The sequence below is a fragment of the Pteronotus mesoamericanus genome, unplaced genomic scaffold (genome assembly GCF_021234165.1).
Source record: "Pteronotus mesoamericanus isolate MK-2021 breed Mesoamerican mustached bat unplaced genomic scaffold, CSHL_Meso_final scaffold_21, whole genome shotgun sequence".
NCBI classification, from domain to species: domain Eukaryota; kingdom Metazoa; phylum Chordata; class Mammalia; order Chiroptera; family Mormoopidae; genus Pteronotus; species Pteronotus mesoamericanus.
Window position 1 is genome coordinate 3,639,831 of NW_026555310.1, and position 24,356 is coordinate 3,664,186.

A 24,356-nucleotide genomic window follows, 5' to 3' on the forward strand; every position below is an offset into this window, starting at 1 on the left:
CAGTGCCTCCCATCTTAAGCCTACCCATCAGGGAACCATTTCAAGGACTGCTCAATGCTCTCAAATTAATTATTTTTGCACAAAATCGATTCCTCCTGCCGGGTCAACCTGAGCTAGGCATTAGAGAGAAAGCTGATAGTGCGCTCATTCACACAAAGGTGAGAATGGCATATTCTTGGAGGTATTATATATTTAAAGAAGGTGTTTTTTTAATTCATAACTTTCTAACTGGTGGCATTTCAGCAAATTTACCAAAATAAAATAAGAAATTGTCAGGTCTACTTTAGGGAGAGAGGGAAAGGGAAGACAAAGGCCATATGCAAGTCTAAGCCTGCCTTTGTGCCTGTCTTTTTCCTCCTCCCCAGTCTCTGCCGCCGCTCATCTTGGGAATCTTCCCCAGACACTAAGTATAGCCAGGTTTTCTCTCCTCTCCACCCTGTGGGGATCTATGCAGCTGAGCTCAGCTTTTCCATCTTCTCTGTTTACTCAGTTAGTGCCTCCAAACAGAATTAGATTTAACATCCCACATAGCGATCATTTATTTTACTTTTTATACAGGTTTTTGGAAAAATAGTAGCGATTATAGAGAGTTATGCAAACAATGAAATAGGGTTGAAGAGATGTCATGGTTACTCTGGCAGGAGCCCCGGCCTCCGGATGAGGCCCCCCCGCAAGCTCACCTCCTCAGCGGGCAGGGCCCTTTCGGGTGGGGGCCCGGGTCCTACACTGAGCTTTCTCACCGTTCCCAGTGGCCTCCTACAGGCGATGCTCAATGAAAGTGCTGTTAACCAGACTTGTGCCAAGAGCCCCACATTTCCACAGTAACTCGTATGCCTTTATGCAAATGGGCACATTCCATTGTTTTAAACTTTAACATTAAAAACAGTTAAGTGGCATTAATGATTACAAACAATACTTTTTGTTTGTTAAATGAACTTAGCTTTGTTCCTTTCTGACTTGAACTTAGCCAAGCCTGCAGAGTTCACTTTTCTGAAAAGTAAGTTACAAGGAGCAAGGTTCAGATTTAGAGGACTGCAAAACTAATGGTTTAGGATATGGAAAGGGACCTTTGAAATAAACTCAGGACCAGATTCTATGAGAGTGCCAAGTATCCTGAGATTTGTTTACCTTGAACACACTGGGCACTTGAAGCTTTGGTGATGGGACTCCAATCAAAAAATCAATAATCACCATTGTGAAGATTGTGAGGAAAACAGCAAAGTCACTCACCATGGAGCGTACCTGGCACGCAAAAATGCAAAAGGGTTAGAAAAGTGTTTGAGTAGGTTGCATGCAGGAGAAAAGAATTTAGCATCGTAAAAGGTTAAAAAATCCTCAGACAAATGCTTTAATTTTATACTTGAATTAATACAAGCATATTTGAACAACAGAATGTTAACATGCCCAAGTTAATACCTCCACCAAAACCCTTCAATGGTTCCTCATTTCATTGATTTAAAACCCCACAGAGCCTTCTGGCCTATGAGGCGCACACACACGGGCAACACCACCTCTCTGACCCCAGCTCCTGACGCTCTCCCACGTGTTCACTCTGCTCCAGCACACAGACCTCCTTGTCTCTTCAACATGCCAGACTCACTGCCACCTTAGGGTCTTTGTACTTGCTCATCCGTGTACCTCCAACATTTTTTCTCCAATAATCTCTTGGGTCACTCGCTTACCCCCTTTAGGCTCGCTCAAATATCGCCTTCCCTAAGATCTCTGGACAACCCTGCTTACAACTGGTCGCCACCCTCCACCCCAGCATTCCTGATACTCCTTTCCTGCTTTAGCATAGCATCTATCACCTTTCCTTTTCTGCATAGCATCTATCACCATTTTGTTCCTAAGAGGACTATCCCACTTTATAGTTTAGTGTAGCTTTAACAGAAAACAATGCCTCTAAAATGCTCGGTGGCTGCCTTAACCTGAAATTCCAACAGAGACAGAGCAAACTATACTTCAGACACATTTAGCATCACTGATACCTGAACCTGACTTTGCTTTCCTTTGAAACCTGAGCTTTCCAGCTCCCACTCCCTGGTTTTGTTAGTTCTCCTCTGAATGTTACATAAATCCTCTGCCCACGTAGCTGTCCCCACCGTGAAGCCCATCTTGACTATCCTGGAGCCCAGCGACTCCTCTCTCCTCTGAACTTCTGCGGTGCTTATATGCCAGGCTGGCACCCAACTCGTTGTCACTGTCTCATACGGACTTGGCTGGCTCATCTGTTTCCCCTCCCTATCTGATGGCAGAGGCCATGTTTTACACTTATTTTGCATCCCCCGTAGTACTTAACCCAGACCTGAGCAAGTACACAACTGCCACTTGTTCAGTATTTGCCAGAATGGAAACAATGACCCAGAGCTTATTTAGGATGTGCCTCCCTTAACTACTGCGTAGGCTCAGTGAAGTCCAAGAATGTGTTTTAGTCATGCACATGCGTACAGTAAATATCTGATCACCCGAGCCTGCTACCCATTCATACATCCTGCTCTGCAAACATGCCTGATTGAAAACCATTTCTTCCTGATTCAAGTTCCTTTTCAAAGCAATGGCCCCTTCAGCTACCCTACACTTGGCCTATAATTCTGCCCTGCCATAATTCGCCGTGACAGCCAGTGCCACCCGCGTCACGGAAAGGTTAACGAGGCTAAAAACAGCATGCAAACCAAGTCCGGAGCATGTTCACTGCGGCAGCCAGTGTGACCAGTGCTTTCATAAGCTATTACAAGTGCTATCCTGGGAGGAGACTTTGGGGTCACCTACATATCTGAAGTGATCATCCCAGTTAACTATATTACAGAGTCAGCTGTAGCTATTGCGTTCTGTAAATAAAATTTAACAGCATTCTAGAAATGAAACATAATAGCTTTTAGAGAATACTACTCCACCTTAAACACACCTGGCACTTTTAAATCAAAAAGCTTTTATGTATCAACTCCTCATTCCACACCACACACCTATGAAAGGGCCTGCAGGACACAAGCAGAGGAGGTGCTACCGCGTGGCTCCTCAGGACATTTAGAGCTCTCCAGCTGCCACTCTACTCAGCAAGCAGCATGGAGGCTGAGAACAGGCCCTGTGATATTGAATGCTAACAGAAAAGAAATGTATGAACATGCTACCTACTCTGGTTGGGAAATAACGGCTTGTCTTAAATGTCTTTAAGGTGCTCGAGAGGATGAAGGTGGTAAAGAACAGAATGCAGGACCAAAAGAGCACATCGGGAGTGTAGGGTCCATGATGGCTGCACGCAGATCCTGTGAACTCTCCATGCATCTCCTGGCATTCCTGGAGGAACGAACATTCTGGGTAACGCACGGCAGGTAGGAGGGAGTAACTAGCTGCTGCCCTCTGAGCCCACGACTCACTGCCATCCCACGGTTGCTGGAGAGCAGAAGCTGCCAGCAGCACTAGGCTCCATGCAGTTGCGGGGCCCTGGCTTGCACAGTCCCCTTCCAGGTAGGGTAACTCCTTATGGTCCTAACTAGCACACTGTTACAATGAAACCAGAACTGCCTCAAGCAAATGGGAGGTTTTGGGCAGGCCCTGGCAATTTGTATGAATTTTATTAGAGGGGACTTAACGAATTTGAATGTTCTTCAAGCTCCATAAAACCCAGATCAGCTCCCCAACCCTGCCTGGTTTCATCCCCAGACATCCTTAGTGCAGGATCACTGGGTAGGATAGCGCTATTGTATGTGGGAGGGAAAAGGGAGATAATCTTCTTTTCCCTTTAGGTACCAGAGAATTTTGAAGGGGGAAAACAGTCAGTAAGAAGAGTTTAAAAATAAAAAAGCTTTATTTCTATAAATGCCAGAGCTTGCTAAAGGGCCAGCCACTTCTACCAAGAAGATCCCCTTAACCCTGGCAGTCACAACGCTCAGCCATCTGGCCGCTCCTAGACTTACAGTAACAGTCAGGTTAGCCCAGTGGACTTCCGTTGTCACGATGTTACGGTCCTTCCAATACTGCAGTGTGTGATTGTTTGGATTCTCTGGGACAGTACACCTGCAGCTGAGAGGGAAAAAAAAGATTCCTGAGGTAGGCAGCCAACTCTTCAATGGAATATGTTTAGCCATGAGTGGGCTAAAGGTTCTCTCATCAGAGCCTGGCTTGCTTCTCATTTGCCCACCTCACATCCCTGAGGTTGGTTCTCTTGGTTAAGGCCCATCTGTAGGCCCAACCACGCCCAGATTTTCCAGTCAGTCATTAAAAAAGATGGACTGTAATCAGTGTGTGGGTCTTGGATTAAACTGTACTGACAACCACGCTTAGCACCTGATGTGTCCAGAATGAGCCCTGGTGGTTCCTTAGTTTCTATCGCTTAAGGTTGTCTCATGGAATTCAATCTACATAGAAAGGAGGACAAGATACCCATTCAGCTCCCAACAGCTTCCTCTAAACCTGGATATCTTGCTCCCTATAACCGTTACATCCTTGCTCTAAAACTCAGAGTATTCTGGAATTGTGACGTAAGCTCTTCCTGACACTGCATCATCCCTGATAATTCACTACCTAGGCCATTCCCTGGATTCCCAGGCCTCTTCTTCTATCTAAACCAGACCAGGCCAGACCTGTCCCACTGGCCACCATGCCGCCCCCCAGCCCCAGCACGCTGCATGCCTGAACCGGCTTCCCATATGCTCAACCGACAGAGCCATTCCCACCAACTCTGTTTCGTCTATGAATTTAATGAAAATGCCTCCTAAGGATATAGCATGAACAGAATTAAAATTTAAAAGATCTCAACAGTTTATAAAACAGGAGGAAATCAACAAAATGAAAAATAATAGGGAAAGCTATTTACATTTAGATATTTAAAAAATCAATTCCAAACTTGGAAGCATGAGAGAATATGCTACAGTAGGTAAATGGATGTACTGTAGCATATCTAGACAATGGACTATTATTCAGCACTAAACAGAAAAAAATCTAAGGGTCCTTCGATGGACAACTGGATAAAGAAGATGTGTGCCCTAACTGGAGTGGCTCAGTGGATTGAGCACCGGACTGAGAAACAAAGGGTTGCTGGTTCAATTCCCAGTGTAGTGTATATGCCTGGGTTGCAGGCCAGGTCCCCAGCAGGGATCATGTAAAATGCAACCACACATTGATGTCTCTGTCTCTCTCTGTCTCTCTCTCTCTCTCCTTCTCTTCCTCTCTCTAAAAATAAATAAATAAATAAATTTTTTAAAAAGATGTGGTATGTGTATATAATGGAATACTACTCAGCCATAAGAAAGGATGAAATGCTGTCAATTGTAAAAGCATGGACTGATCCTGAGCAGGGGTGTCCGACCTTTTGGCATGTCTGGGCCACACTGGATTAAGAGTTGTCTTGGGCCACATATTAAATACACAAACACTAACGAAAAACAATGAGCAAAAAAAAAGGTTTTAGGTAAATTTATGATCTTGTGTTAGACCCTATTCATAGCCATCCTGGGCCACATGTGGCCTGTGAGCCGCAGGTTGGGCACCCTGAAAGAACCACACGATTTCACTCATATGTGCGATATAAAAGAAAAAGCAACAAATGAACAAACAAATTCATAGACAGAGAGAACAGTAGAGTGGTTACCAGAAAAAAATAAGAATGAGGAGGGTAAAGGGAGTCAAGTAAAGGGTAGGGCAAAGTAGGTTTACAGTTGTTCTTATGGGAAATAACAATTTAAAAATACTAATATGAGAATAAATTCTGCGTTTTGCATACTCACAACTGTAAACCTTTTGCTCCACTCTGTATATGGTGACAAACGGAGACTAGACTTTGGGTAGTGAGCACACATGTAATATACAGATAATGTATTATAAAATTGTACACTTGAAATATATAATTACTAACCAAAGTTACCCCAATAAATTTAATTTTAAAATAATGAATTTTAAAAATATAAGTAAATAAAAAGAAACAAATTTAGCCAAAACACATAGAAGACCTTTAAGTGCATATTACCAAATGAATGAAGCCAATCTGAAAGCCAAATACTAAATACTATATGATTCCAACTATATGATGCAGAAAAGGCAAAACTATGGAGTCAGTGTAAGATCAGTGGTTGCCAGGGGTTGGGATGATAGGGTAGGATAAGTAGGCAAATCACAGAGGATTTTCAGGACAGTGAAACTGTTCTGTATGATACTATAGAGATAGATATGTCATTAAATATTTGTCAAACTCCACAGAATGTACAACACCAAGAGTGAAACATAATGTAAACTGTGGACTCCGGGCGATAATGATGTGTCAGTGCAGGTTCATTGATTACGAGAAACGCGCCGCTCTGGTACGGGCTGCTGACAGTGGAGGGCGCTGTGCACATGTGGGGGCGGCGGGTGTATGGGAACTCTTGGTACTTTCCACTCAATTTTGCTGTGAACCTAAAACTGCTCTGAAAAGATCGTCTATTAAAAAATCAGTTCCACACATACTAACATAAAATCATTTAAAGTCTTGGAAAGTTCTAGCTTCATATCAGCTCCATACGAACTGACAATGGAATGCAACTAAGAAAAATACCATTTGAGCTTTACTAAAAAAGAATTACAGTATTCAGATCCAAAGTCTACTCAGTCTGGAACTAGATAGTTTTGTCTGTCTTCTTCCACTTGCATATAAGCCTCATGAGGATAGATCCTTTGTCTGTCATGTTCATCGCTATGTTTCCAGGGCCTAAAACAGTGCTGGCACATAGTAGATGCTCAACAAATATTTGTTAAATAAATAAATGAAATCAAAGATAAAAAAAGATAAAAGAATGAACCTTACTGCAATGCCAGATGGCTATCTACTAAGCTTCAGAGATTATATTCTCTAATGGTTGTTATTTTGTAATAAAACAATTTTTTTTAATTCTGATAAATTTTGTATAAATTCTTATTTTTTTTAGGTTGAGGAATAATAACTAGGATCAATAAAAGTGCATCTGTTGCTAGTTAGCAGACACCTCCATGCAGTGTGCCCTTTCTACTCAGGTTGTTCCAGGTTGAAATCATTCACTGCACAATCAGACCCTCTGCACCAGAACTGTACAGCAAGAAGGGATGGAACTTCATGTGCATAGCTAAAGGATGACGGTCTTTAGTCCTAATCTGGAGAATACTATTCCAGAGAAGAAATGTTGTATAGGACCAGACCCTCTTTGACAGCTGAAAACACAGACAAATAATGTATTTTTTCCAGCTGATCCAAACTGTGTTGAACATGAGAAGAAAACAGTATCTTTTGTTGAAATCTAGGTAAATAAATAGATTTCTAGATAGATATCTTGATAACATGGTCCCAGGGTCTCCTCACAAGTCCTCACAAAACGAAGTTCTTCCCAAAAAATAACTGAATTCTCCCTGCTACATTTGCAGCCTATTTTTGTCTCAATGCCTGGAACCAAAAGACATGTTTGGGAAGCATTTCTCAAGTCCCATCTGAGTTTCCCTCTTAGGCCATCTTCTCTGTCATCAATTTTGACTGTTCTCCTTTGGCAGCCCCCGAAGTCTCCACATCCATATCTGAGCTCTGTTTCCCAGAAGGCCAAGACAGTTCCCTAACAGAAGCTGTAAGCACTGCCTGGCATACTACATCAGCCATTAAACTCAGGCCATTTGCTCAATTAAAAAAAAAAAGATCAGCAGAAAGCATACTTACTAATACAGGCTAAGGTGATCCAGCTGGCTGTGCATATGGATGGGGTAGGTCTCTGCCAGGTGAATCAGCTTTTCTATTGCTTCATAGATGAAAATAATGCAAATTAGGGAGGCAAATGCTTCTTCAGTGAAGCGGGTTATGTAGCAGACAAGAGAACTGGCATCAGTTGCCACAAGGACAATACAAAGGAAGGCAGTCCACAGTCCAATACAAGCACGCAAGGAGAGGTATGAAAGAGCGTAGTCTCTGAAACAAGACCAAGGTTCATCAAAAAGCATGGATGGATGGCATTAAGAGACAAAGAGTCAAAAATGTGATTTCATCTCATATTCTCTATACCAGTATTGCAACCCAGGTTCTCCCTAATTCTGTCTGCACTTCACTTTTAAATGCTGCCCTGGGACAGTTGTAACACAGATTTGCTTCACGGGTGGTGTTTGCTAAGTAAGGACATAGAAAGTGGAGAACTGTCCCACACACATTTCTGCCACTACTGTCCAATGCGATTAAGATGTCATTCTTGCAGTTAAGAAAAAAGTGCTGGCTGGCTCTTGTTCTACGTGATCCTACTTTCACTACAAAATGAAAAAAAAGTTTATTAAAAAATCAGTTCTGGGAGAGGTAGAGAAATGAGGGCATTGCTGAGCACCCACCACCAGTAACCAGAACATGAAGGGGTAAGCAGTACAAATTAAAAACTGACCTGAAATGGAAATGGAGGAGTTTGGGTTAGCTAAGGAAAGTCTTTTTAAAGATAAAGAGTCAGGATTTCAATCATGGCTGAGGGACATTAATAAAGCTCTTTAAGACTAGGAGATCTGCTGTTACAAGTTTGGTACCACCCGGAGGCAGATCAACACACTGATGTTCTTCTGGTTTTTACCGTCCAGAATATTTGCCTGCATCTACTCAGCTGGGTCCCCAGCATTCAACCCCTACAGCACAATATCACATCCAACTAGAGTTTTCAGAAAACCAAATGTCTTACTTGCAGAATTTGAACAGAATCTTTTCAAACACAAGCACTGGTCCAGTGCTTCCCAGGATGGTGAGAGCCTGTCCCGCAAACAAGGAATAGGCAATCCCAGTCATGGAGGCTCCGAACAAGGATTCAATTGCACTCTGAGAGGGGAAAAAAAAATCGTCACTGAGCTCACAGCCCATCTGGAAAGAGCAGTGTGGGCTTATGTACATTCCTGGCTTAGGTCTCATGTGTGCCCTGACGAATTCTTTGCTTGTATTTCATCTCAGCAAGAGTGATGTGTACACATTGTCTAATATTCCTGTAAATGGTATCACTTTGATAATTCAGAAGCCCAAATCCATCCACATATGGTTCCTTAACTAAGTGCTATTCTGCAGTGACTCAGGTCACTGTTTAAATATAATTAGAAATATATTTAGAAAGCACTGATACCATTCACACTACGAGATATCGTACAGAGTCACCTTAAATCTTATTTTCAAATGACATTAATATATCATTTCCCATCCTTGGAGCAATGGGCAATTCAACTGGACAATCAGCTACTGAAATTGATATTCAAGCAGAAGTAAGTCTGTTCTAAAAGAAGAACTGTGTTGCTGTGTGGTATGAAGTCAGAATACCCCAGTAATTCAATAGAAAGACTTCGGTCTCTTTAGTCCTAGCCCAGGGCATTTCTCCCCCAGAGAAGCTGGCTGCCATTACAGTATTTTAAGTCTTCTTTGGAACATTAAGAGTGGTTAAAAGTTCTTACTATGCGTCCCTCTGTGGCTTCTCCAAGTAATCCCCCAAAGGTGATGACAGGTGACATGCAGGCACAGTACAGGAACAGAAAGGAGGCCAAACACTGTAAGCTGAGTGCATCCCGGTAGTCGCTCCAGTACCAGGGGGCCTTCCGCTTGATGTCCAACACCAAGCCCCCAAATAGCCTGTGAAAATACGGCAGACAGACCTCTAGCACAGTCCCTTTTTCACAGGAGCATAAGAACAGCACACATTTAAAAGCAGTTCAAGCGCTGACTGGAGTGGCTCAACTGGTGGAATATTGTTCACAAAGCAAAAGGTCACCAGTTCAATTCCTGGTCAGGGCATATGCCTGGGTTGTGGACCCTACCCCAGTTGGGGCTCATGTGAGAGGCAACCGATCGATGTTTCTCTCCCTCTCTTTCTCCCTCCCTTCTTCTCTCTATAAAAATAAATAAATAAAATCTTAAAAAAACAAAAAGGCCCTTCAAATATGCTCTGTACTGAGGTGATACTTTGGCTTCAATTTGACCCTCAAGTACAAAAGATATGCCTGGGGTCAGCACCGATTCTATTTGCAACTAAGAGCACAACTTTGAATGATTGTCCAAAGCATAAAAAGAATTAATTTAATGTGCATACTACCCATTCAATAGAAAGTTCCAAAAAATTAGCATGAAATTAAGTATCAGCTTCAAGCTTCAAATTCTGAGTTGTTAGGAAGAAAGGTGCAAAACCAATTCAAGATATTAAAATTGTTAGTTTTATTACATCTTTCTAGACAAAACACCTCTTTCACATGCACTTTCCTACTCTGAACAACTACCCACCTTACTCTTGAGAAATTAGCATAATAATTCATTCATGCAGTTGACAAGTAGTAGCAGATACTTTGTACCAGGCACTGTGCCAGGTACTGGAGATGCAGCAGCGAGCAAGACAAACACAGTCCTCTCCAGCACCAAAGGCCTGGTGCAGGAGACAGGCAGCGCAGCACAGGGAGGGGCAATTCAGCAGGGGTTCGCAGAGTGGCCCAGGAGATAGCCTGAGGAGGCAGAGGGGCTAGGACAGATGGAGCCTAGAGGGGAAAGCATGTGGCAAGTCCGAGGTGCTGAAAGAGATACGGCTGGAAAGACAGTGTGAGAGACGAGTACCGACAGCCGAGGCTAGAGCAGCTGGAAAGGCTGCGCCACAGAAAACCTTGGAACCTGTTTTAAGGAATTAGAACTTTATCCCAATGGAATGTCAAGTCACTGAAGGATTGTAAACAGCAGTGCAACATAAATTAAACCTGCATTGTATAAGGATCACGCTGGCGTGGGTGTAATGAATGGAACATGGGGCAAGACTAGAGGCAGTGGACTGGGGTGAGAACTGAGTGGATTCAGGGGCTAATCAGGAATTAGAACCAACAGGACTCGGTGGCAGGACTTGAGGACTCCTCTCCACTTCCCAAAGATGAGACAGATCAAGTGCAAGATATCCACACCAAGGATTAGCAGTGTTCCCACACCGAGTCGCTTCTAAGAGTGGAGTAACCGTGCCATGGTGAAAGTTGTTAGGTGAATAACAAAAAGAGCCATTCAGCACTCTGCAGTACAATTTGCCTGGTTTCTTCTATAAATCAATGGCATAGAAGAAAAGGAGAGAGGGTTGTTATAGAATGGAAACATAATAACCAAATGCAAACCTTGATCGGATCCTATGTCAAACAAATTAACTCTAAAAACATGTTACTGAGACAATCACAAAAAGTTGCATATGGACTGAGCAATATAAAATTTAAAGAATTACTGTTGCCCTGGCTGGGTGGCTCAGTTGGTTGGAGCACTGTCTCATACACCAAAAGGTGGCAGGTTCAATTCCCAGCCAGGGCACGTACCTAGGTTGTGGGTTCGATCCCCAGTCAGGGTACATACAGGAAGCAACCGATTGATGTTTCTCACATCGATGTTTCTTACTCTCGTTCTCTCTCTCTCTCTACCTTTTTCTCTCTCTCAAAAAAAAAAAAAGTCAATAAACATATCCTCAGGTGAGGATTTAAAAAAGTATTTAAAAAAAGAATTATTGTTAATTTTGTTAGATTTAATAATGGCATGATAGTTGTTTTTAAAAATGTCCTTACCAAACGAAGATACATACTGAAGTAGTTACAAGTAAACTGACATGCTACCAGTGATTTGGTTTAAAATAATCTAGAAAACATAAAATAAAACAATTAAGTGGTAAAAAAACAAGGTTGGCAAAATGTTGATAACTGTTGATGGGCACATGAGGGGATCATTATACTATATTTTCTTCTTTTTATATACTTGAAATTTTCTATAATAAAAAGCTTTAAAAAACAATCTACTCTCTCCATGAAAGGAGGTTTGGCCAGCTCTTCGTTCCTTCCTTTCTTTTCCCTTCCTCTCTTCCTCCCTTTCTTCCTTCCTTCCTTCCTTCTTTTTTTAAGGAGCCTGGAGGTGTACCACAAAGTCTGGAAGAGAAGGCGCAACAAGCTCTCTTTTTCCATTTAAAAGATCCCTCTCATCTGGCAAGGTACAATGAGTGTGCAGGTGGACCCAGGGCAGACACTGTATGATAATAACCATTTGCTATCTTCCTCTGGTTTGGGCAGGCGTAGCTGCGATTCACCCTTTCTCAACTTACACCAGTAACATCCCGACCTGGATCTGGGCTTTGGGGAAGAGAAGCAGAGCCAGACTTGTGACCTGCTTTGGTTTTAGCCTGCCTGGCAAACCTAGCTAAGGAAGGAACTATCTACAGAGCCTCACCTAGAGCACAAGAGATCCACCTCAGAGTTTGGTATCAGGGCCCTAGTTTGTATTAACTTGCAAGCAGCTGCAATTAGTCAGGGGCAAGATTCTATGTTTCTGAGTCCTTAGCCAACATAGCACCTTAGTACCATGTGAACATCACTTCTCAATCACCAATGACCTTCCTCTGAAGGGTATTTTTCTGAGAGAAAAATCTCCTTCTGCAATAACAAGCCTCGCCCCACTGAGGCGACCTGAGACGCTGCCATGACTGGCCAGCCCCGGGATGCAGGAGGCGCCCTTAGGGAGCAGTGTCTGTGAGTAACAGACAAAAGATTGATGTGAAATGGATTTAGAAGAAGCCATAGAAAGGGAAGACATCTGTCTGCCTAGCAGTAATTAAAATGGGAGAGAAAAGAGCTGAGGCTCTTATTGATGGTGTAGATATAAATTAATAAAATAATTTCCGAACGCTGTTTATGGAGTCAACAACATACCTCACTTTACATAAAATCAGACCATAATTGCACATCTACCATAGATATTAATCAGACATGGATGCTTTCTTTTTCACGTTTTAGACTTCCTTTCCCTTTCAACACCACCTTTAATGTTCAAATTGATTGGGGGTGGGGTGGGGAAAGGTGACAGGAGGCACACAGAAATACGAATTCAAGCTTGATACAAGTAAGGACTTACCTGTGTAGAGGGCCACTACGCTCTGGAGCACTGATTTAGGAGCCCTTCTCTGGAGCGGGCTGGCTGGGGGGATGGTGACTTAAGGGACATGCAAGCCACCCATTGTCTGGTGTGCTTTGGAAGAAACCTGTTTGAAGTGTGGTGGTGGCGGGGTGGGGGGTGGAGGCGGGGATCATCGAGATGGCAGCTCCTGATTCTTTTTTTTATTAGCCCTTCCCGAAAGTGGCATCCACATAAAGTACATAAATCTACCTTGGAAGCCCCCTTTCCAGAGTCTCTCCTCGGCTGTGAAGCGTCTGGCCTAGGAACACTAATCAGACTTTCCTTTTGATATGTGCAAAAATGCCCAGGCATCATTGCCCATGTCAACAGCGGGGAAGATCTAAGATGCTGTCTGAGCCCCAGCTTAGCTGACCAGATAACACAAAACTCGGGGTCCTGTTTTCAACTTTGCCTCCTTCCCCTCTGTCTTAGAGTCTGTCTACACTTCCACATCTTCAAATACCTCCCCATCCAACAAGGATACTCTCCCCTAAGTCCCCAAGTTTTGCCCCAGGTGGTACACCACCTCAACAAAACAACTAATGATGTAAAGAATTATAAAACCCAGGCTAATGTATTTTTTAGTCTGTTCAGTCCAGGAGGGTCCAGAAAGTTCTACAATGTCCAACTGCAGAGAAAGGTTCACATTCACCCCCCACATAAATTGAGATTGGTAAAGGGGCCAGAGCTGGCATGGAACTATAGTCCCTGACGCAGGCATTAGGTCGCCTGGCTTAAAAGGTGACAACGGGAGAAAGGCCAAATGTCTTAAGGTCTTTTACAAAGGGCTCTGAGGAAAACTTCAGGAGTTTAGGAACAGAAAGCATCTCCCATACCAGGCAAAATAGACTCTGAGGCCAGACTGTCCTTCCTCTTCAGCTTTGTCAATTCGAGAAGTTCCTAACATGGCTAGGGGGAGCTACCTCAAACCCCACTTGAATACGTGAGTACAGTCATCGGGGCTGGTGTTTAAACATATGATGGCCCTTGCTACATGGGATTTTCTTTTGGGATGTCAGGCACCATTTCTGAGATTCTATAACCATTGAAGTCCAATCTAATCGTCCCCTGAATCCCCATATGAAACTGATTGTAAGTGGCCTCCCCCTCAAAAAGCCTAGGGCCCTAGTTTATTCCCCTCTAATACTAAAAAAAATCCTGAAGTCTCTTTGGAGGAAACCTTGATGCCCTCATTTCTTCTATTTTCAAACTCTAAATCCTGGGGTGTAGACACCCTTTATATTCAAAAGTAAATCATAACTCTGAAATACTATTAAATCCATACCCCAAAACCCTTCCCCTTAAATAACGCCATCTAACAAAAACAAACCAAAAAAAAACAAAAAACCCCACCAACCTCTCTAAGACAGCCTCAATCTCGGAACCTATTCTAAGGACAGATGCTTCCCTTGAACTGCCTCTCAACACCAGACCTCCCCACCAAATTCAGACTTCACCCTACTTAAAAGAAAGTGTTAAACCTACTCTTAGAGGCTGCTCCCTCTTTCCAGTGACCCTTCCGTCAAAGGGCTCCTCCGCTGCGCCAGTGATCCCTCCCCAGAACCTGCTTCTCCTTCTCCATCCTCAGTACTTCCCTCCAACCAGGAGACACACTCCCCTATCAGGCCTCTGCTGGGTAAGTGTCATTCTCTCCTGCTCCTCAGTCTCCTCTCATTTCCTCTCCCTGAATTTTCAGAAATGAAAAAGTAAATCACTCTTCACAATTCAAAAGAAAAAAAAATCTTGATCAAGGAAGAAAAAAAAAAAAAATAAAGCGAAAGCAAGGGAGCAGAAAAGGTTAAAAGCTTCTTTCCGTGATCTGAGTCTTGTCCTGAGAGTCTCCGCCCAGCAGATCATTCTGTGACAAGCACTGCTTGCAGCCAGAACCACAGTCTCAACCTTCTCCCATGACCAAGCCAGAATATCATCCTCTATCACCATCCCACCTGGCAAATAAAACCTCCTAATCTGGGAACCTGCTTCCTTCACCTACCACAGAGAACCTCCTTCTTAGACATCACTCCTGAAAATCTTGGCCTAGGAGAGTAGATTACCTATTCTGAGACACATACCTAAAATGGTACCTACTTTCCTACCCTAAAGGAGTTTCTTAAGATAATCACTCAATATTTACCCATACCTAATCCATTCATGTTACTGAACAAGCATCATTCTAAAAGCATTCATTCACTCATTCATTCATTCATTCATTCATTCAATATTGAGTGCATGCTCTGTGCAGGGCACTGTGCTGGGTCCTAGTTACATAACAGGGTCCCTGTCCTTATGGGGCAAACATTCTAGCAGGAAAGACAACCAACTATGCAATAATAATATAGGATAATAGGATAATATACTGTAGGGAGTAGGGTGGCAGGTGGGCAGGGGACAGAGCTCAAAGTTGTGACGCCACATAGCAGGAACACCTAACCTTACCTACAGAGAGTCCTGGAAGGCTTTCCAAAAGAAGTGACACCTAAGCTGAGACAAAGGATAAGTAATGGCTAGCCAGGAGATGAGGAAGGGGATGTGTGTTCAAATCAGAGGCTACAATGTGTGGGAAGAACTGGAGGTGAAACAGAACATGGTACTGAATGAATGAATACGATATTTGATACATTCATAATACTTATAGTCAATGGTTCCATTTGAAAAGTCATTCCCAGCCAATTACGAAACTATGGAGAAGAAGGTTGAAAGCAAAGAGAATGACTCATCCCTTTCCACAACGTGTGCCCAGCAAGCAGCAGCAGCTGGGAAACATCCCGGAACTTACCGCCCAGTGCGCTGAAGCTCTGGCCCGCTGTGGCCCCCATGTGGTTCTGGTTCTATGTGGCAAATGTTTCCATTTGGGACTCCAGGCATTTTCCTCTTCTCCTTTTAACAGAGGACCACAAAATCAATGAGGTCAGCCACCTATTCTGTACTTTCTACTAACAGCAGGGAGTGGTAAAATAATCCAAAAGCAGCCAAAAAATACCCAAGTGTTTGTAGTTTTCAAATGCATTCATTGATTTGGGGCAGTTTATTGACTTTTCTGAGAAAAAACAAAAATATAATTTCTCCTCCTCTCCATTAGTACTTGACTTCTAACTCTCCCTTGCCCAGAAATAGAAAAATGGAGGTTTTGACATAAAATATAACCTAAGTTCTGGTTTCAAATCTGCCTCTGTATAATCTTACTTTACCTTAAAACCTTGAAGATTGTTTTATTCCTTATTTGTAAACTAAGGATAACAATACCTTTTGGGGATGTTGGGGAGAGGACTGAATTAGTGTATGTAAAGCATCTGGCTTACGGTCTAGTGCATGGAAGGCGTATCCTTCCCACCTTTAACCTGTCAAAAAGGTGCGGGGAACTCTGTTTGCTCTCTATCCACAACTTCCAATTTTCATTTAAAGTAGTGTCATTCGTAACATACTCCCAAGAAATGTTCTTCACTCTCCTCTCTGCCAGTTCACATCAATTCTTCAAAAGTTGGCTTAAAATTCATCCTGACTGACCCTATCACACCAGAGCCAATCTGTATTATTGCATATTCATTTTAATTACTGTTCTTTCTAGGTGCAGCTAAATAGGGCCATGTGTCAATTTATTTAGCATGTACCCAGCATGGTCTTTGCTTTGCCCATGGCTGGGCACTCCGTGAATGACACTAAGCCACCATTGGCTACTGTGCATACGTTACCTGGGAAGGGACGTTTTTGGGTGGCTCAATTCTAATGGAGGGATCCCACTCCCCTGGAGGAAGCACCGTCACCTGGTCCAGGAACTCATCAATCCCCGCCAGGAGATCGTCGCGCTCTTTTGCCTTATATGCCACATCATGAAAAATCTACAGAGAAGAAAAAACCCTCAGGAAAGTTGAAAATGACTTTACCTAAAACAGTCACCAATGGATATGGTGAAGAATGAATACAGCCTCTTGATTTTTATTTCTGTCATGGGAATCTGAAAAGTAGAAAACTTTAGCCCTTAGGGAAGTGCAAGGATAAAAGGATTTTTAAAAATGAAACTAAAGATAAGCCAAAAAGAACTAAATATGTGTCTGTTAGTATAAGAACAGACAAGACATTGTATAATTCTTACATTTATATAAGACATTCTATAATTCTACAGTTGTATAATTCTGTTATCTCCTTACAGAATGGAATAAAAGATGCATAGGAAAGTTTTCCTGACAATGGTTGGAAAAACTGAATGAAACTATTAATAAAAGTCTTTGGTGAAATGAGCCTCCCAATCAAAGAGAGCTGATAAAACACAGCTCCCACCTCCTCTGTCTGCTAAGACATATGCCTTGAAACCTCTGCTTTGCAATTTACATGAGCAGCAAAGTCCTCATCAAGGTATGCAATGGAGGTTCAGCCCCATGGCAGCCAACATGTCTGCCTGCCTTGGTACATTCACACCACAGTGTTGAGCATAAACCCCTGACACTTACACAAACTGGTTTTAATTATGTGGAACAGGATTGAGGGTTTCTTTATGTAAACTGGCTGGATGCATTTAATTAACAATCCTCTCCAGAAAGTTAAGTCAGCCTTAATATCTTTCTTTCTTAGTATCCTACTTGGAAATAATAATTCTCCGAGAAAAAGATTTCTCTGCATCCTTGATCATTCGACAAGCGATAAGCAATCAGAGAAGTGACCTGAACTGCTTCCCAGCAGACATTGCAATTGTTATTATTTTATCCCCAACAACTAGCACAGAGCCTGGCACAGAGTAAATACTCAATAATTATTTATGAGAAGAAAGAAGGAGAAACAGAAGTGGCACATACCTCATCTGTCATGATGGTGGCCATGGATCTGCCAATCTCATGGTACTGCTGACCTTTCCCTACTGGACCCAATAGGATAAACAAAAATCTGGCAACACACACAAAGGACAAAATTACATAAGTAATGTAAAGAAGTGACATCTTACTCCTCTCTAAACAGCAGCAGAACGTTTCTCTCTCCTATCAAACAGAAATCGTCACAGTACCTTCGATAGAAGGAGTCAGACTAATGACAGAGCAACACGAGCTGCCCTGATCTAATAGCCCCACGGTGGGCATTGGAAGCTGTCTGTATGACTCCATTCAATAATGTGGTTGTAATGCTTGGGATTTCCATAGACACAATTCCTTGCTATAGAAAAGACACTTTTTCAAAAACATGGCATTGAAATGCAAATTCAAGGTTACCTGAATCTCATTCACTGTTCTAATAAGAAAATGATGGAGAGAAGAAAAGAGTAAGGAAGTTGAAATTATCAAACCCTGGAGAGGAGTCTGAATTGTGTTCTGGACATCTGAATATGGTGTAATTAATGGGGCCCTGAGTCACCTGAATCACCCCCTTCAGCATGCACGAATACCCCTTTGAACAAATGCGGACATATCTGCAAGCCAAACGAATCCAAGCCAGAACTGTGGAAAGAGACATCAATGCCTTTGCTCGGAGGCACTTCCCTAGGACACGGCTCTATAGAACTGGGAGAGTAAGAAAGCCTTTGCTACGCCCTTTGAATGCTCTTCAGTTCTCCATTTTCAGGGCTGCAGATAAGTCTTAGAATTTTTGTGCATGGAGATTAACCAAATATATCCCAGTGAGATCATCGCTGAATTTTAAGCAGCATTCCCAAAATTAATTAATTATCCTATGTTTTGGCATTAGCTGGTTTCTTCCCCCAGAGCTCGCAGAAGTCTGTACTTTGGACAGAATGCACTGAGTCGTGCTGTCTTTGTCTTTACCTTGTTGGGATGGGCACCTCTGTCAGGCCTGAGAGAAGAACAGCTGGAGACAGCCTCACAAAGGCAACGATGGGGCGGTCCAGAGTATCCACCTCGCCGACCAGGACGTTGGAGGCCTCTGCCCCAGTGGGAATTTTTTTCATGAAATGAAGGTCCACCTGAAAATCCAAACGAACCTCTGAGAATCTGGGAGCCTCAAACATCAATCACCTTCCTCACGCCTTACATGTGTGTGTCAGTTTATGATTTAACAAATGTTTTCTCACACTACTTCACTTGATCCTTACAAGAACTCTGTAAGGTAGATGAGACAGATCTTATTAGCTCCATTTTTTATTTCATAAAATGAAGCAACCAAGACACGGAAAGGTAAAGTTGACTTGCTCAGCATGACAGAGCTTTTAGGAGAGAAAATTTAAATCCAGGTGCTCTGATTTCAATTCCATTACACATTCTTCCTCAAAGAAAAATGTTTTTGAAGCTCTATGTCAAATATTTTCCATTTTAAAATACCTGAATGCTTTGTCAGAGATTTCAGGGTTTTATAAGGCTCCCTGCCTTATGAGCAGAGACATGACCTGACACTATCTGTGTTTTAGGAAGATAATGTCAAGATCAGAGCAAGAAGAGGCAGGAGGCAGGAAATCTGGAGGCTTGGACCAAGAACTGCAGAGAGGCCTCAGGTACCAAAGTCACAGTCCCCAAGAAGAGTTTCAACCACGACATAGTTTTAGGAGACAGTAGCAAAAATATTGTTTCAGCAAAACCCTTGGAGATAAGAAGGAGCTGCTGGAGAGCAGGTGCCAAAAAATAAATTTGAAAAATCTGGAGGCCTGTGTCAGGGAGGATTATCCACGCAAGCTTCAGTTTCAGCATGTCGGCCCTGGTGACCAAACTGGCGAGGCGGCCCCATCCAGGCTGGAGTAGCAGGAAGGAGAGGTGAGCCGACAGGCCTCCTTTTCTGCAGAAGGGGCACTGGTCTTAGAAAAAGGGTGTTAAGTACCACAGCTTACTCTGGGTTCCACTAGATACTCTTAGGCCTAGAAGCCAACTTCCTATGTCTCTACTCACCTTGCTTAGATCCACGGGACTGTGTTCACAGTTCACTCCATTTTTTACTTCAAGATTTGTAGTTGGAACAGACTGAGGAGACACAGTTTGGCCTATTTGGAGAAAAATCAAACAGAATTCTCTGAGTCCTTGCCCTTTACCCACTTGATACACCTCATTCATGATTGTTTGGCTATGACTATCTCCTGCAAAGCCCACATAGAGGAGTTAAGATAAGAAGCTAGAACCACACATGCCTCTCTCCTTACCTACTAGTTAGGGGTAAAGGGAGGACAGAGGTATTACTACTCCTGCGCATTCTTCCTGAACATGTTTCTAATCCTCTTTTCTTCTTCTATTGAGGTAGTAATCCTTAACCAAGAATGCACATCAGAGACTCCCACGGAGAACTTTCCAAATACATAGATTCCCAGACATATCCTCTGCAAAATGTGATTCAGTAAATGTGGGGATAAGGAGACCAATGTAGATTAGGGCCTGCCTGGCCACAGAAAAGGAAACCAGTCAGTAGCTGCACTGAGTGCACCTGACTAAGGACCTTACATGAATTAAGTTATTGAAGCCTCACAATGAACTTATGGAGTACAACCTATTATCACCCTTACTTTACAGAGAGGAAAATGAGACTTAAAGAGGTTTAAGAGGTTGCCCAAGGTCACACACTTTGCAAGTGGTAAAACCAGAACTTCAAGCCTAGAAATTTGACTCAAGAGTCCACACTACTGTATTTCGTCTCCTTAATCTCTTTTTTTCCTCTTTAAAAATCTCCGGTTGACTTTTTCTGGCCCCATATTATCCCCAAGGTGGATATCTCCCAAAAGCCACATCAGTTCTGAGGCCAGTCTGGGGTACAAACCTCTCGCCCTGGGTCCTCTGAGGTCTGCCTGAGGCAGGCCTCCCTAGTGCCACAAGAGGCAGATGGTCACCAGTCCCAGCCACCCACCTGCCAATCACAAAAAGGACTGTGTCTAAGGGAGCGTGGAAGCATATTAGATAAATACAGCCCCTGCCCTCTGGTAACTTAGTATCTCCAGCTGGTTCCTAAATGTCTTAATAAGAAGAGAAAACAGTCACTTCTAATAATCTTACCATTTTTATCCATTGAATGTGGATCAGACTGCTTCTTGCCAACCTCAGCAAAGGAGCGAACAATGGGAATAAGGTTATTTCTCTTCTTTTCATTCTGATGATGATGCTTTTTGAGAAGGGCTTCCCGTACTTTCACCCTCATGCTGTCACTCAGGTCGCTGAACAGTTCTTGCTGGTCCAGGATCAGGTCTGGAAAACAGGTGCTTATCTGAACGCTCTAACTGATGGTCAACAGCCCCAAAGAGGCGAATGTCAGGCTGGGTAAGAGGTGAGGGTCAAGGAGTAGGGGAAGCAGTTCAATCAGTGTCATACAATTTCCTCTTCAGTGGTTGAAATAACTATTTGATGATAGCAGCTGTGGCAAGCTACCCTTTATTCATCTAGCAAATCATTATTATTAGAAATAGAAACGACTGAGCACTTTGTACCAGGAACTATACTAGACTATCTAATCTGATCCTTATAAGAACTCTAAAAAGCGGCTGGTGTAACAATTTTTCAGATCAGGAAACTGAGGTCCAAACATTACAAAATTCCTCAAGGTCTCACATCCAGTAAGATGTACAGAGCTAGGATTCAAACACAAGACTATCTGGCTCAAAAGCCCATAATATCACACATTTTGTTCTGTCATCTGCCAAAAGCCTTCTGTAGTCCCTTTCCAAGATTTTAGCAATGCTGTGATTCATCACTAACATGAATACATCAGGCACCTAATGTGGAGAACCACGGCAGTTTTACTTCAATCCTACATACCCACTCCCAAGCCTCCCTGCAACTTCAACCTATTCCCAGCTCCAGCTTCATCCATGACTATCCAAGTGCTAGTAGCAAAAAAACATATAAAGAAAATCTATTTTCAAATATTCAAGCCAAGGATCTATGCTTCTCTATATTGAACTTTTATATTGTTTGGTTCCTTGGCCCCCATATTATAAACATGCTTCAGGATCCTTCATTTTGGAAAAAAAATAAGAATATCCACCCCACATCCTCCTTTATCTATTTCTCTCTTTCTTCCCCACCCTCTTCCTCTCTCCTATCCCTCAAAGTTTTCTAAACAAAAACTCCTCAGCCCCCTGCAATTTGGCTACCTCAAAGAAATTCCTTTTGATAAAATCAGCAATAACCGTCCAGTTGCTAAATCTGATGGATGCTTCTAGTTCTTACCTAACCTGACCTCTCTGTAGCATTTGACACTGATGAATTAAAACTCTATTCCCTCTTGGCTTTTGCAGTGGGTTGAATGGTGACCCCTCAAAAAAGATCTGCCTATGTATAACCCCCAGACCTGTGACCGTGACCTTCTTTGTAAAAAAAGGTCTTTGCAGATGTAATTAAGGATCTCCAAAAGAGATCATCCTGGATGATATTGACAAATATCCTTATAAGAGAGAGACACAGATCCTTATAAGAGAGACAGTAGATGCTGGGAGCTAGAATCTAGCAGCAAGGAGTAACTTTCCCCTAGAGTCATCGGAGGGGACACAGGATCCCATCCTTGCTGACCCCTCCCTTGTGTCCCTATGTGATCCCAGAGAGGCAGAATTACTTGGATACTTTATTTTTATTTTTTAAAGATTTTATTTATTTATTTTTTAGAGAGAGAGGAAGGGAGGGAGAAAGAGAGGGAGAGAAACATCAGTGTGTGTGGTTGCCTCTTGTGTGCCCCCTAATGGGCCCCCTAATGGGGACCTGGCCTGCAACCCAGGCATGTGCTGACTGGGAATCAAACCAGTGACCCTTTGGTTCACAGGCCAGCCCTCAATCCACTGAACCACACCAGCCAGGGCTACTTGGATACTTTAAATGGAGAAAAGTTTGGAGAAATCCTTATGTAACCTGTCCAGCCAAACCAAGCCAAGCCAAGGGAAAACTCCTCAAGTGCACCCAGGTGTTTCCTAAACTCCATTCCTGAAATATAGTGACGTAACACTCAAACACTCCAGGAAATTCCATCAGATCTCTCCCCTTCGTATCTTGCTGAAAAAGTCAGGGTACTTGGCTCAATTTCTTGCATGTCTTCCCTAGCTGCCATATTTTTAAAATCTTTCTTTAACTACCTTTTCTCTGCACAACTTGTAGTTGGCCCTTTCTCTAATTATTATTTTTAAAATCTCCATTGTTGCTATTAATTGTTCCGCGGCTCTTTTCCCTTCTAAAGATGAGCTTCTTGAAGATAGGAACTGCATTTTATCTTTATTCCCCAGAGCCTAGTACATAATCAGGCATAAATAAATACCAAATAAATGTCTGCTGAATGAATAGGCAAAAGGAAGACTAAACACCAAGTCACTTGAATCTCATAAGTCTGCGAAATAGGTAGTTTCTCAGTTTGATACCCATCCACAGCTGAGAATGTTGAGGCTGGGAATGTTAAGTGACTTGCCTAAGGTCACACAACCACTTTATTCTTTCCTCTATACCACACTTCTTAATTTACACAAGTATTCCTCTGTTGTCCCTCACCTAACCTTACCTGAAATTTCTTCTATGCTATTTGCACGCATATCCAGAAGGACCGTTCCATTAATAAGGCAGCTCCTGAGCTCAAAGAGACTGTGCAATGAAAGGGTTGCCACATAGGGCTTGCTCCAGCGTTCTCCCCCGTCCTCGACATCTTCTTCAAACTTCAGCCACCTGAAAGCATTACAGAGAACTAGATGCCAAAGATAAAAAATAAGAGCTTTTCAAGAGAGAATCTTTAATCTAAGTAACAAAGAAAGATATCTGAATAATAACACTAACCATTGTAATCTAAACTCTATGTTCAGGGTACACTGGTAAGTGAAAACAGCAAGCTATAAAACAGTGCAAGATTGAGTATAGTTTAATTCCATTTTTATTTAAAGAAAATTTTAAAAATACAAACACATACATGTCTAAGACACCAAATATTATATTCCAGTTATCCCTGGGGTTCTGCACATAATTTTCATTTTCGTTTTGCTTGTCTTTATTTTCTAACATTTTACAATGAGTATGCATTGCTAATGCAATTAAAAATAGATCTAATCTCTATCATTTGGATACATTGACAAATCACATGAATAAAATGTTTTCTTTCTTAAAGAGTCTATCTGTGTGGACTTCTGGTCAAGATGGAGGCATAGGTAAACACGCTTTACTTCCTCAGGCAACCACAGAAAGAATTACAACTAGACCACAAAATAAATAACACTCAGTCAGAACCATTAGAAAATTGAGCAGCATGCAAGTCCAACAACCAAGGCTTTAAAAAAAGCCACATTCATCCAGAGAGGTAGGGGGAGCGGAGACACGGAGCTGAGGGGAGAGGCAGTGGTGGCTGAACAGGAGAGGGGTCCCCGCATTCATGTGCGGTAGGTAAAAATCAGGAGGGAAACCTTGGGAGCGAGTAATCCCAGCCCCAGGCCAGACTGCACAACCCAAACTTCCAGTGCCAGAAGGATAAATCCCCGTAACTTCTGGTGGTAAAAACCAGTGGGGGCTGGGGTGGTGGAAGAAACTGCCAGGTTCACAGGAGACTCTGCTTAAAGGGTCCACAGGGACTTAAAACGTACACAGGCCTATCCCCTCTGGAATTCAGCACCGGG

General features: G+C 42.7%; 1 protein-coding gene across 2 annotated transcripts in view; it reads right to left on the reverse strand.

Annotated features, from left to right (window-relative positions):
- SLC4A8 (solute carrier family 4 member 8) overlaps positions 1-24,356 on the reverse strand; it is a 69,459-nt gene that overhangs the window by 21,405 nt on the left and 23,698 nt on the right. For both annotated transcript variants that reach the window (XM_054591088.1, XM_054591087.1), the window contains exons 5-17: positions 23,261-23,421; positions 20,782-20,970; positions 19,693-19,784; positions 18,622-18,779; positions 17,665-17,752; positions 16,567-16,713; positions 15,654-15,754; positions 9,388-9,562; positions 8,637-8,770; positions 7,649-7,894; positions 3,915-4,020; positions 3,133-3,294; positions 1,129-1,242 (exon numbers count right to left, since the gene is read on the reverse strand). In XM_054591088.1, the coding sequence (XP_054447063.1) occupies positions 1,129-1,242; positions 3,133-3,294; positions 3,915-4,020; positions 7,649-7,894; positions 8,637-8,770; positions 9,388-9,562; positions 15,654-15,754; positions 16,567-16,713; positions 17,665-17,752; positions 18,622-18,779; positions 19,693-19,784; positions 20,782-20,970; positions 23,261-23,421 (1,873 nt within the window). The remainder of the gene's footprint in view (positions 1-1,128; positions 1,243-3,132; positions 3,295-3,914; positions 4,021-7,648; positions 7,895-8,636; positions 8,771-9,387; positions 9,563-15,653; positions 15,755-16,566; positions 16,714-17,664; positions 17,753-18,621; positions 18,780-19,692; positions 19,785-20,781; positions 20,971-23,260; positions 23,422-24,356) is intronic.